The sequence below is a fragment of the Onychostoma macrolepis genome, chromosome 09 (assembly GCF_012432095.1).
Source record: "Onychostoma macrolepis isolate SWU-2019 chromosome 09, ASM1243209v1, whole genome shotgun sequence".
Taxonomy (NCBI): domain Eukaryota; kingdom Metazoa; phylum Chordata; class Actinopteri; order Cypriniformes; family Cyprinidae; genus Onychostoma; species Onychostoma macrolepis.
The window spans coordinates 35,719,640-35,736,375 of record NC_081163.1 but is presented as its reverse complement, the minus strand read 5'-3'; the positions used below and the strand labels follow the sequence as shown (position 1 = coordinate 35,736,375).

General features: G+C 35.9%; 1 protein-coding gene across 1 annotated transcript; it reads right to left on the bottom strand.

Moving 5' to 3' along the window:
* Positions 1-370: 370 nt before the first annotated feature.
* LOC131546904 (UDP-glucuronosyltransferase 1A5-like) lies at positions 371-15,501 on the bottom strand. Its single transcript, XM_058787020.1, has 5 exons — positions 14,581-15,501; positions 7,582-7,713; positions 7,110-7,197; positions 1,111-1,330; positions 371-789 (listed from the first exon to the last, which is right to left on the bottom strand). Exons 1-5 carry the CDS (start codon positions 15,421-15,423, stop codon positions 510-512), a joined length of 1,563 nt encoding a protein of 520 aa, XP_058643003.1. The 5' UTR covers positions 15,424-15,501; the 3' UTR covers positions 371-509.
* Between the last annotated feature and the right edge of the window lie 1,235 nt (positions 15,502-16,736).

Below are 16,736 nucleotides of genomic sequence, written 5' to 3'. Positions count from 1 at the left end.
AGTATATATATATATATATATATATATATTATTAAAAAGTAAAATTGTTAAATATTGTTACAATTTAAAATAACTTTTTTTTCTATTTTTAATTCATATCCTGTGATGGCAAAACTTAAATTATCTGAATTTTCACATGATCATGATCCTTCAGAAATCACCCTAATATGGGAATTATTTAAAGGCGCCTGCTAAGTAAACTCCAGACAAACTTGCAAATCACCATTATGTCATGTTATCTAAACTAATGATCTATATTTGAGAGATAACCAAGCAAAAATATTCATATTCAAAGCTGTTTTCAACAATTAGTTGAGCCAGTCCTAACTAAAACATAACATAAATGTAAATGTTTATCTGACACACTCAGCAGGTTTTGTGAGGCTTTATTCAAGTCAATAATCCAGGTCAAGGAGGTATTCAAGTTATAAAAACACAGATTAGGCAAGTCTCTAAACAATCACAAAAAAAAAAAAAAAACACACACACAAAACATTGACTTAATATATCTACTCCTTCTTCTTTTTCTGAGTTTTCTTGAAGCACTTCCTGAAACAGAACATGCAGCTTTTGACAGTCACAAAAATAACAGTCACTAGAATGAGAAGGAGAAAGCCAATGACGTCCAGAGAATGATACTGAATCCAGTTCAGCTCGTGGGCTGCAGGTCTGAGATGCGCTGCCCCTTTGTGTCTCATAACAAACTCAGTCCAGAACACAGCCAGGTCCAGAGGCTCAATGGGACGGTCTCTGTGAATAGCTGACAGCTCTGTTATCTTCTCCTTGTAGCTGTTGAGTCAAAGATGAAGTAGGTTTATATTTCATTGCATTCAAAAGGACTGCACAGTTTACATTTTACTTTGAAATATTTTTCACTCAGAAACTGCCAGTAAACTTCACACATAATTATGAAGAAATAAAATTTGAATTACAGAAAGACTGAAATAGCATCTTTTGTAAAACATACTCCAATAAACTTTTTTACAATTTAGAAAAATCATTTTCACAGTGCAATACTTTAAAAGTTCAGTACTAAATGTTGTATAAATAAAAACAATGCATCAGTTCATAAACTGATTTCATGCACAGGCTGAACCTGATTATGTTTACCTTTTGTCGTTGATGACCTTTCTCAATGCAACCAGCAGTTTTTCTGCGGTCAGATCATAGATACTCAGGGTTTCTGCAACTCCTCGAGACACTAAGCGCTGAACGTTATCCCCTTGATCGCCAAACAGAGGAAGCATCACCATTGGCACCCCATTACAGATTCCTTCATAGATTCCATGTGATCCACCATGTGTAATAAAAGCCTTAACCTTAGGATGGCCTACAGAATAACATTTAATTCAGTATATTAGTGATGAAGGAGTGGAATCCTGGATCTATTGCGGTCTTCATATATGGGTGATTCTTAGACTATGGGTACTTTGATGTTCTTTGGTCATATTTTTAAAAATACATACAATTTTGGACAAATTCCTCTTTCTTTGTCAAACTAACAATAAAACCACCTTTAAAACTTTTTACTACCTTTCTATTATGATTTTTTTCATACTTTTCAACCTCCTTATAGATGTCAAAATCATTGTTTTCTCCTTGTCGCACACCCAGACTTTTAAACTTCAACAATGAAAATACAGTTTAAAAATATGACTTATCTGGTAACCATTAATGTACCTGAATTAAGCACTAGTAAAATAATTAAAATATATTATAGTATTTAATGTGAGACCACTATCAATATTACTTTTTATACAAAATATAGCTGTCGCACAGTATTGGTGTCATTTCCACCACAACACTGTAATGTCCCTTTAAAAAGTTTGTGTGAAAGATTGTTTAGGTGGTTTCGATGGAAATGTTCAGTGACATCAGAGCACATGTTGGACATGGAAGGAATTTAAATTTTCATCAACAACATATGAAGAAAAATCAAGGTAAATATTGCTTGATCAGTTAATATATTTATTCTACGTCATTTCCAAACATTTCCTTCAAGGGTGTTTTTAAAAAGCTACAAATTTTAAGTTAAATAATAGTATTTTGTATACATGAAATGCTAAGTATTAATTCAAAGCTAATCAGTGAAGCTATCTTCCATTTTTTCACAAAAACTACAGAAATGTCATTTCCACCACACTGCCTCTGTGGTGGAAATTACATTTATGGTTACAAAGTACAATTGATATGTTTAATGACTTTGTGAATTGAGTTTAATGAGTGTGATGAGTTTAAGACTTTTTCTAATAAATATATCTGCTGTTCCTCTACATTCACGTTAATTCATTGTCATTTCCACAAAACCCTGTCATTTCCATCACCACACATTTTTCATATAAATTATTGTATGAATAACTGCTTTCGACTGAAAGTAGCTAAAACTGGTCACTTATTGTTGCTAGATGACCTCATAAAGGTGAGTTCACTGATCTATATTTATATTTATTTAGATCAGCGAACTTGCCTTTATGACGTCATGGGAGAGCTTCGGAATGTAGATAAGGTTTGTCCAAGAAATTGATCTTGTTGCTAGGCTTTTGAAAAAAAGTCTCTAAAGGGGTGAGGAAGTCACTAAATCTAGTGACAAAATCACTAAATTGGCAACATTGGCACACTGACTACAACATAAGTTATTAACATTTCATTGGTCCTCTTGTTTTTTAATTTCTTTGTATGGCAGCAAGCATGGCTAAAAATGATGACTGCACAATTTGTCATGTTTCATTGCATTATTATCACAAATAAAACGACTGACTCAAAGCAACTATGTAATATGCTTACAAAATCTTGCACTTTTTTTTATTTATTTATTTTTTTAATTAAGGGTGAAGATGCTAAATTTCCTAGGCCGGACATCACTTTTGGCCACTACTAAATTCCAGTTTATTGACTTTCCAACTGACCACCAAACCATATCGCAAAATCAAGCCACTTTTATGATGATTGTGGGCTTTCCTGGAGTTGATGGAACTCATGTTCATATCATTGCTCCAAATGTAAACAATGAGACGTATCAATAGAAAACAAAGCATCGGTAATAATTTGTGATAAAATTTGCATAATGCAAAACATTTTAAAAATACATTTAAATATTAAAATATTTCAGTGTCTTAATTAAATGATTTTATTGTAGTTACATTAAATGATTGGTGTTGTGCTGCTGTGACTTTACATGAACAGGCTCACTATTGAGGTTACAACATCATTGTAGTCCTTAGTTCACAACACTTAACTGTAAATTCCAAATGATTTTGTAGTGAATTATAATATGGCATGATCATTCAAATATCATGCATCTCCCGACTCATCACCAGTGTTGATTTTAAATAAAGACTCTGAGCTCTTTTCAGTCAGAATGCAACCAACTTGCATGAAACTCTTTACTTTCACTTTCAATCTACAACTTCAGGGAAAAACAAAGGGGAAAAAAAGATATATATACCAACAGCACCTCCCAGTGGTCACTACTTAAAATACAAGAAAAAAAAAAAAACTTTCATGACACTGCTTAATAATTAAACAGTCTTTAACAAGGGAGAGAAAAAGAAAAAAAAAAAACACACAAGAATGATCAATTAACTGGTTTCACTCCAGCCTTCTCTCTAAGTTTTATGAACTTTTCTTCACTCAGTCCTTTCGTGAACATGTAAGCAACCATGTTGTCAGTGTTGCAGTACTTCAGATCTATGACTCCACCAGCAATTTTCTCCCGAATTAAGTGGTATTTAATGTCAATGTGTTTGGCACGTCCGTGAAATTGAGGATTCATTGCGATGAAGACTGCAGATTGATTATCCTCAAACATCACTGACAGAAAAACCTTCAAGTTGTTGCATGTACACTTCTTCTTTTAGTTCTCCGTTAGTAAAGCTGTTTTGACATTCATCTGATGCAGCTTTATTTTTTTCAGGACTGTCGTACAGCCAGAGCAATTATTGTCCTAATTGACTCAAATCTGACCACTGGGCTGAATGTATCGTCATCGTCTGATCCAAACTTTTGAGAAAATCCTTGTGCAACTAGATGGGCTTTGTGCCTTTCAAATGATCCATCAGCATCAACTTTGACCGTGAACACCCATTTACTGCCTACTGCTTGTCGACCTTTTGGCAGTTCTACCAGATTCCAAACATTGTTTGCATGAAGTGATTCCATTTATTCTCCAGAGCTTCCTTCTATTTGGCCTTGTCTGAACTGGATAAGACATCTTTTACAGTCTTGGGTTCAGTTGTCTGGTTAGTTGTTAAACTGCCACCCATTCTTCATAGTAATCTGGTGGTTTTCTCCCTCTTTCTTGATCTTTGGATCTCTTGTCCGGCTGAGTCCTCATTGTCAAGTTCTTGACTGTCCAATTCCACAAATCGTTTCTCAGCACCTTCCTCATTTGTGTCAGGCTCCCTCTCAATTGCATGATCTGATTAATTAAATATCACATTTTGACTGTAGAAAACCTTTGCAAGTTTTGAATCATAGAGTCGATATCCTTTTGTTTCTGTTCCATATCCTAGAAGGATACACTTCATTGCTTTGGGATCCAGTTTCTTTCGTTCATCTTTGGGCACATGCGCATACGGTACATCTAAATATGCGCAGATGATCAAGCTTTGGTTTTTCACCTATCCAGGCTTCAAAGGGAGTCATTCCTTTCACAGATTTCGTTGGACTTCTGTTTCTTAGATGCACAGCTGTTGACAATGCTTCTGCCCAGAACTTTTGTGGTAGCTTTGCATCGGCTAACATTGATCTCACTGTCTCCATCAGTGTTTTGTTCATTCATTCAGCTACTCCATTTTGCTCAGGACTTTTGGGCACTGTGAGCTCGTCGAATTCCTTTTTTCTTCAGGAAATCCTGAAACTCAGATGATGTATATTCTCGTTCATTGTCTCTGCATATGGTTTTCAGCTGTCTTCCAGTGGATTTTTCTGCCATTGCTTTCCATTCTAGGAACTTCTGAAAAACGTCACCTTTCCGCTTTAGGATGGACACCCACACAAAGTGAGTATTTTCATCAGTGAATGTCAGGAAGTATTCAGCCCCACTTAAGGACTTTGCATTCATTTTTCCGCATACATCACTGTGCACTAAGCCAAGTGGTTCAACAGTTCAAGTGGTCTGTCATTCTCCAGTGCTCCCTGTTATTCCTAGTGGTGGGCAGAGCGAGGCTTTTTGTGAAATACTGAAACAGTCGAAGCAAATGTGCCGAGGCTTCGAAACAATTCGACACCCGTCACTATGTGGTCACTTTCAAGTATTGCTTTGAAACAGCATTGACAACGAATCAGTGAAGTGAATTGACGAATATAACGTATATGTTGCACTTGGCATTTCAACCTGTGGGTTTGAGTATGTATATAATTATAATAAATATTTAAAAGTTGTGTTTCAGGAAATAGCATGACATGTCCTTCAAGTAAAACAAAATGAAGGAGATGCTTGATACAAGGCGCACATTGATTTTTAATAATGATCATATCCTACACAGTTTACTGGACAATTTAAGACATTTATAATCCCAGTGTTATTAATAGGTGCAATGAAAAATTTCTGCATGATATGTTGTATCTTTGAGGGTGTAAATTAACCAAATTTAGCTTGTACTTCTGAAACCGTAGTTGAATGTTTTTCCGATGTAATGGTCCTGTACTGGCTAAACACCGCTGTATGTGCTCTTGTTGATTTGATGGTGCCTGGGGGGCTCGATGTTGCTACTTTTGGAGAGATAAACCCATGAAATGCATACTAATAGTAGTCACCATAAACTGGGTTGAGAGAATGTATTTTTCAAATGTCTTCGAGGAAGATTAGCAGGTCAAAGACAGGGGTGTCCACACCTGTTCATGGAGGGCCACTGTCCTGCAGAGTTTAACCTAATTAAGCACACCTGAACCAGCTAATTAAAGGGGTCATAGATTACGATTTCACCTTTTTAACTTTAGTTAGTGTGTAATGTGGCTGTTTGAGTATAAACAACATAGAGTATGCAAAGTTACGAAAGTTCAATGCAAAGGGAGAAACTGCCTTTTACAGAATTCGTTTTTTAAGGCCTACAGCAAATGGCTGGTAGGGACTACAAAAAGCTACTTCCTGGATTAGTGACATCACAAATCCTGAAATTTACATAAACCCTGCCCCCAGGAGCACGCAACAGAGGGGGTGGGGTTCCCGAAAATTATAATGCAAATATATCTCTCTGTGCTGGACATTTTACAGAGGACAGCATCCTCATTCTATGCAAGTTCAATGCTGGATTCACTTGTCCTCAAAGATTTTATTATTATAAAAGCAGAAGCTATTGTTTATAGGCCAGAACCTGTAAGTATGGATAAAGCTTTGGTACGGAAAAAACGTATATCAAAAGACAACATAAACAGCAGTAGCATTTACAAATAACAGTGAATCTAAAAAATGAGACAACTACAAAAAATAACAAAACATACCATTTTGAAACGTCCTGTAAGAGTCGTGCTTGCATAGGTTCTGCTCGATCCTCTTTAACCCTTAAATGCATGAATGTTTCGCCAATCATTATTACATATTTGGGTCTTTAGCAGTCCGGACCTATATATCCACCACGGATGATCTCTTACTGCTGCAATAGCAAAAATCTCTTGATATTTTAAGAACAATTACAGAAGAATAAAATAAAGCATATTTTGTTACCTTTTGAAACTTAAAAGGGCTCGGTTTGAGCAGATGATTTTACCATCGCTGTCATCGTCATAGCGCACTTCCACAGCATCTGGCTCATATTTGAGATCTCAACCATATTCTCAAAATTGTTGTTTTCAATGACTTCATATTCAATATTTCGATCACTGGCAGCTTATTCGCCACATCCACCATCAAATGAAAGTTACAATTATATTTCGTTGTACACAGTAATTGCTCAGCAGTAAAGCCATTCAAACCAGTTAAGTTGTTGCCGATGATATTCTTTTGTTTTATGCCTGCGGTAATTATGAGTGAAGCATCACTTTAAGGTCTTCTGACTCACTAGAAACTTCTAGAAAAGTGTGTTAGAGCTGGTTGGAGCAACAGTCTGCAGGACATTTGCCCTCCAGGAGCAGGATTGGACACCATTGGTCAAAGAATAATATAAACATACCCAAGAGATCATTTTGTGGCAGCCACTTCATCAGTTTGACGTTCTTTGGAGCATTTTCAGGGACTGGTCCAGTGTACCTCCATAGTACCTATACATCAAAGAGGATTATGAAGGTTAATAATATGATTAGGTTTATATGGCTTCATATGATACCATGGGTTAATTTGTATAACATTTTGTTTCAGAAAATACATGGTGGGCCATCATTGTTGCCAAGTCTGCCTATTACAAGGGACTTTGGGGCTGTTTTTTCTGGGCCTGGGAATGTTTCAGTTGCATTGCTGTCTATGCAGGGTCAGAAAGCTCTCGGATTTCATCAAAAATATCTTAATTTGTGTTCCAAAGATGAACAAAGATCTTAGGAGTTTAGAACAACATGAGGGTGAGTAATTAATGACAGAATTTTAATTTTTGGGTAACTATCCCTTTAAGCATTTAAAAGTAGTCTGTTATTTTTTATATCCTCACTTACCCTCTGAGGTATCTGCCTAAATGCCTCAAAGAACTCTCTGGCTTTGGCCTCGGGTAACTGTGACACCAAGGAGCCCAGAGTGAAGACCACAAACCCATGCTCTCCAGAACCGTTCACAAACTCCTCCAGCTCCTGCACAGAAGACAGATGTCAGCACTGACCAGGGACCACATGTCTTTCAGGGACCAGGACCACCATCTCATGACCCCTTTGAGAAAACTCTTCCACCAGGATCTTCATGCTCAACCAGTGGCTGCCATCCACTGCCATAACAAGCCCCTCTCCAACATGTAGAGGCTCTGAGGTGAACAAGCACAGCCAGACTAGAAGCCCAGAGTGGAAACTCCATCCACTCTAATGTTTATATAGCACACAGCATACAGAGATATGGTGCATTTAAGAAGCCTGGGAATGCTTTTAAAACAGGAGGGGCCTCAAAACTAGATAAAAGGTGAGTTAGTGTTGATAGGTCACTGGAAGCATGTGCATACTAACTACTGAGCTCAGACATTGACGCTGTCACTGAACTGTGGTTTAAAGTCTAACAAGTGGGTGAAATGTAGCTCTGGGTTAATTATTTCAAGAACATAAGCGCATATTAGAATTGTCAAAGTTATCTAGAGACCGCTTTGTTCATACACAGATAAAGAGGACCAAATGTCTGTAACAGGTATTGGTAAAAAAAATGTCAGTAAGGTTCAACATGTTTACTTGCATTAGGTGTCGTGAAGAACCAACAATAAACAATACTTACAGAAAATATGAAAATAGGTTAAAGATAATTTCTACATACTGAAATTATATTTTATTATATTTGACATGATATTTCAAAAACTTTATTAATTTGATTTATGCTTTGCACATCAGAATTTATTTTAAGTGTTTCACTGTTTTCACAGTTTTGGCTACCGTGATTTTGCCAAGACATGTTCCTGGAACTATTTTATTGTCCAAAAACATAGAATCTATGTCCTAAACTTAGTCCTACCCTTAATGTGTCCCTAAAATCACAGGGAAATGATGGAGTGGAAACACCTGACTCTGGTTGTAAGACTAAAACTGACATTTCCTTTAAACTTAGCCCTCAATTCTGATTGGTTGCTTGGAATGTTGTTCCAGGATCAACAAGGATGTTGATTCAGGAACATGTTGCACTTGGGGTTCACCGTATTCACAGTGCATTATGTCATTATGTTCATTAGTGCACTGGAAATATTCTATAATTAAGACTGCCCTTAAAATGGACGAGTCCTTGACTACAGAACTAGGGAGTTGATTGAGACACATGCCGAGTGATTAATCACAGTTTCTCCCTAAACACACAGGAACACAATTAAACCAGGAACTCTTACATACAAAAAAATTAATAAAATAAAAATAAAAAAACACATTACTCTGTCTGAAAGAAAGTGCTGAGACAATGAATACAGAGCACATTTTTACACATAAGGACCTGTTTGCAATTGAATCATTATTTCATAATTACAATACCTACAATAGATGAAAACAATTCATATTTAAACAAAGTCTAATGCAATTAAGTGTGTTTGATTTCAATTCTAATGAAATTATAGAAATTAACTACAGTAGGCCTACATCTGAATCAAACACATCTGAATATAAAAGCCTGCACTAGTTTCAGAGCAATTCAGTACATGAGTTAATCTAACACCTGCAATATCCTACAATATTCTTGCTAAAAGTTGTGCTGGAAAATAACAGTAAAATACAGGCATATGTGGTTGTCAGTAGTGCACTGTTAATTTACAGCTTTCCTTCTTTACAGCATGTAACCATAATACCATGAAGTTAACTTATTTTAGTTGGGAAACCGATTGCTTTGAACCATTCAAGTTTAAAAACTAATATTATATGGTGTAAAAATTAAACAGCAAACACTGCTCAAACACTTAATATGTAGGCTAATAGTGAAATTAAAAACATGACTAACTCAAATCTCATTTTTAGCTTGCAATAGCACATATGCATGTGCTAATGTATTTAATGAAGAGGTTAGTAATTAATCAACAGTTAGTCAGTTCATCTCTGTAAACATGACCGTAACAATAGCTATTAAATTTGTAGCCTAACAACACGTGGAGCACGCATGAGAGAGCCGTTTCTGTGCGGTACGCTGTGATGAGTGTATCAACACTCCCTGCTAAGATGCTAAGAAAAGCAGGGATCAATGTCCAAAACCTGACTTTAGATCATCTCAATCGGGACTAAAGCGCTTTCATAAATGACAATTTAAGTTCATGCAATCTCACTAATTTGATCCAGGTTCAGTGAGTCAAGATTATTTGATGTGCACGCTGTTCTTAAGCAGCCCTTAATGTCGATCATGGATCAAATTGATACACAATGGCTAACAGCGAATATTTGTGCTGTTTAATGCATTTGAGTCATTGTGTTTTCCACAGTGCATAACGGACATGTCACGGATATATTCTTCATCTGTAAATGTTAGAAAGTCATGCAAATATATCCATTTTGCTGTCAGGAGTGGGCGAGGCTAGGAGCGCAATAATAAAATATAAAATATACATTTTTATAAAATATTTGTTTTTGGACATTAAATGTGACACATGTAGAATTGTAAGTGTATTTTTTATGATAGCAGTGACTGTAAATCAAATGCAAGCTGGTTAATACAACCCTAATTACTAGCTCAAATGGGTTAATGTGTATTCCTCTTATCAGTTAAAATGTAGTCTGTTTTCTATTATTTATTTTCAGTGATTTTAACTTTTAATTTAATGTTTTTTTTAATGCTTTAAAGAGGAATTTTAGATTGTAATATTTTAATGTTCTACTAATAACAATAAAAGTTACAGCGGTCATAAAACCCAGAGAAAGGCTACTGATCAACTGAATGGGCAAGTAGCAACTATCTTAAAATGTTTTCATATATCTTAAAAAAATATATATTTTATTGATTTATTTAAGTTGCATTTTCTGTATACTTTTATTTTTGGACTGATAATAATGTCAACTAATTGTATGTGAGAGAGTCAGTGGTATTATCAATGCGTTGGTCAGTGTTAGAGGAGCTCAGTTTAACCTGACAGTTAGCCTGCTCCGGACCAGGGTTGTGTTTCCCAAAAGCATCGTAAGATTAAGTACACCCATTGAAACCAATGGAGCTACGGTCAACTTAGGCTTACGATGCTTTTGGGAAACGTAGCCCAGGTTAGTTTCTCAGCATAATTTGCCATAGTGACTGAGCTTGAGCTATGGTCAATTTGCTTTCTGAAACCACATCAAGTGACGACTAAGTCAGACTAACTGAAATAAGCCTGGCTTATTTGGTAAATTTGTTTTATGTAACAGCCCCCCAGACCGGAGCAAGCGTGTTTCAAGTTTATGTGAACATATTTCATATTCTCTCGTGCTCCAAACATGAAACAGCACCGTGTATGCGCACATATCATATCTTCTTTAAATAAAAGATGCGCAAATAATGGTGCTGATACAGAGGTATGTCTGATCATGAACGCAATGACACGACAGATTATTGTGATAAACAGCAAACAAAGATAGCCTATAGACCGAAAATTAAAATAATGGTGAACAAACAGTTCAACAAACTATGCCTTTATTCTTTCTGTTTTACACGGATATGTCATTTGTACTGAGGCTGTAGTGCTGGTGAAAATATTATAACTTTTAAATGTTCTTTTTCATTTTTCATATACACCAATATCTCTGCTTATTTCAAATAATAATTTCCAAAACATATTGGATTTGTCCATGATAGTCGTTAGCCTCTAATGATAGGATTTCTTGAGACTTCATTATTTTTATATTTTTAAAATATATCAAGGTGGCCCTTATCTCTGTTGTTGTTTGTTTCTCTGCTCATATTTTAATATTAATTTGTCTGTATAATGAGTGTGTTGTAGGTATGTGTTTTATTGGTTGTTTTCTCCCCTCTTCCCACCATCTTGACTCCCACTTTTCCACAGCTACAAAAAAAAAAAACTAAAAAAAAAAAAACTGAGGAAGCAGCACTGGCCTGATCGTTCAGATCAAAGTTTTAGGGGGGCTGAGATGACAAATGGGGGGCTGAAGCCCACCTAAAAAGAACCGCCCCTGTCTCAGACCAGAAGTTAGGGCAGAGCTTATTTTTTGGCTAGAGTTAGATCGCCTAACCTGCCTCCACCTCTAACCCAAACTTTACTACAACTAAAAACTTCACCCTCGTATAAATGCCTAGCCCCACCCCACCACTAAACCTAACATTAATGAGGCTATAATCCTGATCCTAAATTCCGGTCTGAGACAGCTTGCCTGGCATGACTGTCCTGAAACTTCTGTGACAATGCTATGGCTCTGCAGTTGGATACTATGGTCTGTGCTTGAGGGCACACACTGTAAGGCAAAGTGTGTCTTGGGGGACATCGGATACAAAATTAACTTTTACATGGTGTTTGCATATAAATGTGTCTTATGCTGAGTTCACACTGCACGATTTTCAAAGTCGTTGGATCACCGTTGTTTTCATACTGCAGGACTATCTAGCCCTCTGGTGCTCTTCAGTCACTTTGACTGATACATTTTCTGTTTTGAATTTTTAAAAATCACAGCTTCATCAGAATGGTACGAAACTTGGTGACTTTTATGGTATTTGGAATGTGAACACACACAAAAAATTGAGGGCATGATTCAAGCAGGTTAAGTGGTCATAAAAAAAAAAAGTCACACTTGTGGTCTTTGGTTAAAAATGACCGACCATAGGAAATGAATGGGAAACTGACAAAAACAGCCAAAACGAGTCAGAAAACTGAAATAAGAGGTTGAAATCAGATCAGACCCAGAAGGATTAAGCTCTGATAAAACATTTCTGTTCATTTTTTGTTACATTTTTATAGAATATTAATGTTTTGTGTAAAAAAAATGCTTTCTCTGTGTTCAGATTTGACTGTAGTAATAATAATTCAAAAACTGATGCTTCAAATCAACATTTCAAACCAAAAAAAAAAAAAACTTTACAAAAATTGTCTTTGAGAATGTCTAAATATATATCCAAACCGACAACTTAATAAAAAAGTATTCATGTCTAAAAACAATTAGAGAATTTATAGGCCTTTTATATAGAGCTATATATGAATCTAGTGGCTAAACCATAGAATTGCGGATGTTTTTCTTATTTTAGTCCCACCAGATGGCACTAATTTGGCTTCAAAAAATTAGATTTTAAAGGCATTGACTATTTTAACATGAAATACTGCATTAATTGAAAAGTAATATAAATATATATATAAAAAAAATGTTTATTTTTATTTATTTATTTTATTTGTATTATTTTCAATGGGAAGAAATTGATCATAATTATTGCATAAATATTATTTTGTACAATTAAATTCTCAAAATACAAAATAAAAAAATATTATTGAACAAAAATATGTAACAACGATTTTACTGTGTCCAGTCACTTTTGACCATGAAGACCACAAGTGTGACTCCCAAATAAGGAGCACCAGAGGGCTAGGGTAGCATTCAGTTCCTGCTGTGTTCACACTGCACGATGGATCAGCAACAAGAGGTTAAACACTGCATGACATACAATGGGAAGAATCGCCGACAACTCTGTCTGGTCCGGAAACTACATTTCATATAACTCCTCCCCGAACTTCCCGCTGCCCTGTACCCTGCTCTCTCATCGGCTATAGGTCAACGGCAACGTATTTTTCAGTCATTTCACACAGAAGGATTTTGAATAGCCGACAGGTCCAGATATTTAGCATGCCAAAAGAGCACTTTAAGTACATTGTGGAAGTGCACTTTTTTTCACCTTGGCTGCGCTCAAGCACCTGTAGCAACAGCATCTCTGCAACAATGCAGGTGTTGGATGTAAAAGTGAACATAAGAGTCATTTTCATCATTTTCTCCTGACATCAGAGCAGTGGATTAGTTTTGATTTTGATGGTATTGAGCCAATACACAAAAAACTGAAGAGAAGGGTGGGTGATTAGTAGCTCATTGTCATTTAAAGATGCATGCACCGAAATGGCTCTCTTTGAACAGAGCTATTTAAAAAGGGTGTTGTTTTACATGACCATTGGGAAAATTTAACTAAAGTATGTTGCAGACCTTAAAGAATCATACCAACTTCTGGAAAATGGGCATCCAATGTCCCCTTTAAGATTAAATAAATGTATAAAATATCATGCTAACATGTTAATACAGCCCAGAGAGAGTGTGATTTCTGTATGTGTGGTTTTATTCTAAAGCTTAGCTTACATTTAAATGACAGGAGTAAAATAAATCTATTTATTTCTATATCAAACTAATGTGAAAGCAAACTTACAATATATTAAACATATATTAAACAAGTCTTAAGTCTAATGCAGTCTTAAGCCTTTTGGTTTAACTAGTTGTTTTAATACAAGAAATTAAAAAAAATTAAACGTTGAAACATGAAACAGAAACAATTTGTACAAATGCTGACCTGTTAGAAAATAACAAAAACAGTGATTTGAACAAAATGTGTGATTATATCTCACAAAAATATCTAACAAAACACTGGGCTGTAGCAAAAACTAGAGGCTTTTGGCTATTAAAAAAAATAAAATAAAAAAAGTTGTGCCCTTTAATATGTAATATTTAAATAGGTGTCAACATTCAAAAAAAGGTTTTTACCTCTGCCCAGAGATCAAATCTTTCTTACTGTTGTTAAAGCAGAGATGTTTCAAGGGAAGCATTCAACAATTTCTGCATACAACATTTCTGGAATGATTATGCTCTGTCCTCTTACAGACCTCCTCTTAAAAGATCCAAACATTTTCTTGCACTTTCTCAGTCTATTAGATGTCATTATTTTAGACAAAACACTTTCTCTTTGCTTGTGCATATGCTGCCTATTTTCACAGTCCATGATGATGAGTCAATGACAGACAAGGATAGAGAAAAGTCAGATGAAAAAGAGAGCTATGGCACTGATAATGTTAATGCAAATGTATGCAATTACATGCAAATGTAATTATGGGAGCTTACTTGTGACAATGGTTTTGGTTTCTTGGTTGCCATTCCTCCAATCATGACCATGTTTGGCATCAGTGGCCGTGGAAATTCAAAGGCAAAGTCGAAACGCATAAACCAGAGAGCTGCACGGCTCATGATCTCCACCACTGATGTTTTTCTCTGCAGTATCTGTGAGGCGATCTCATCAGCAAGAGTAAACAAACGTCTGCAAGCCGTGGGCTTGAATAGGGCCCTGAACAGGTTCACACTTCTTTGCCAAAGATTCATGTGATCAGTAAAGTGAGTTAAAGGTTGTGGAACATAAGAAGCTGGAGCTGGACATTGACTGGCAAGAGTATCAACGCCACAAGGAAGGTTTATTTGCATATAAATAGCTGGAATGGAGAGATAGTCACCAACTATAGCTCCGATGGGCTCAAATGGATCTGTGAGGATTGCATCAAACTTGTAATCTTGCAGTTTTTTCATCAAATCTTTGTTGAAGAGCAGACCCTCTGCGTTCCTCAATATAAACGTTTGCAGAATATCCAGTGAGATGATGAATGTCTGAAACTTGGCCAGATCTGTGGACATATCAATACTCAGAATTGTGTTTAACTGATCTACTAAGTTCGCTTCTAATTCAGCCTTGGTGTAGTTCACTGGATATGTCAGAGTGGTGGTATGCTCTGAAGGACCCATACTTAGACTCGCCTCGGGGACAACTACCACCACCTGGTTTCCTCTCCTCCCCAGCTCCTCCACAACAGGCTTCATCCCCAACCAGTGACTGCCATCTGATGGAATAACCAACAGTTTCCCAGCTTCAGCTGAACCAAAGGCAAAGAGACTCAGAAGCAACCACAGACCAGTCATTTTATCAATGGTATAATAAAATCACGCACTGTGGCTTTTGTCAGCAAGAGGAAATGTCGACAAGAGACAACCGGTTAATGTGTAGCTTAAACTACTCTAATATCTTACAATGAGTCTGGTTTATGTTAGCAGGGGTGGAGATCCCAGCAGATAGGTGGGACTATGTCTATATAAGGCGGTGAAGCAACCAATCAGAGTGAAAGTCTAGAAGCATGTCATGTCTGCAAAAAAAAAATAAAAAAATAGGGACAGATGCAAATGGCTTGTAATGGCATGGATGAAAATGGAAAAAAGAAGAAAAAAGGAAAAGCATATCAATTTTGCATAGATAAATACTTTTTTTTAATAAATGATTCTTGTTCTTGTCAAATACGAAACTCGTGGCAAACATAAGGTCTTGTTATTAAAATAGGTGTGTATTTGACTTTTTGATATATGCTACATATTGGATGGGTGTGTAGAGCAAAAATGGATGAGGACATGTGAAATATATATTTGCAATTTTACCTCCCATTTGAACAGAAATTGAACTATAACAATACTGTTAAAATGTTCATCAATAATCTATCACCTACTAAAAACAATTAAAATATACATTTGTAACAGACACTAAGATTAGTAGAACAATGTGTAATTAAAGTTCATTACTGATACAAATTGTGCTCTTATAAACATTTATTTTTACAGAGTGAAGCATGAACTTGAGGATAACCTTCAAACACAGCTTGTATTAAAATTCTGTATACTTGTATACTTATAAAGTATACTTATAAGGATAGAAGGATTTTAGACCATGGTTATACAATAACTAACAATCCAAAACCTTGCATGGCTCACAGTTTCCAACACCGAGAGTTCCCTCTGTAGGAACTGCAAGGCAATGCATTAGTTTTAGAGTAAGATTGTACACTGCTACTGGAATTACCGTAAACAATTATAGTTGCCAGTTAGTTAACAGTTGAAAGTGATTAAGGATTTGGGAAAAAAAATCATAGATAGATAATAAACAATAAAGTGGATGGTATGATTCAATATATACAGTAAGTTCCCTTTTAAAACGGAATCTCATGTTGTGTAAACCTGCTTATAAGGAAACTCCTGTTTACTCTGAATATTGAAGCCTGATTTGTTAACATCCATGAAGCTGCATGAACAAATGGCACTTCAGCCCGCCAAAACAGGTGGAGCTAACTGTCTATATAAGTTGCACCAAATGCTATTTCATCAGAATTTTCGGTCACACTTTATATTAGGTGGCCTTAACTACTATGTACTTACATTAAAAAATAAGTACAATGTACTTATTCTGTTCA

Bases quoted from the DNA above. Each gene is read 5' to 3' on its own strand.
- LOC131546904 (XM_058787020.1), bottom strand. From the start codon at position 15,423: ATGACTGGTCTGTGGTTGCTTCTGAGTCTCTTTGCCTTTGGTTCAGCT. The intron at 7,198-7,581 runs GTAAGTGAGGAT...TTTGATGTATAG, and splicing joins TTAGGCAGATACCTCAGAGG to GTACTATGGAGGTACACTGG. The intron at 790-1,110 runs GTAAACATAATC...TTGACTCAACAG, and splicing joins AAGGTCATCAACGACAAAAG to CTACAAGGAGAAGATAACAG.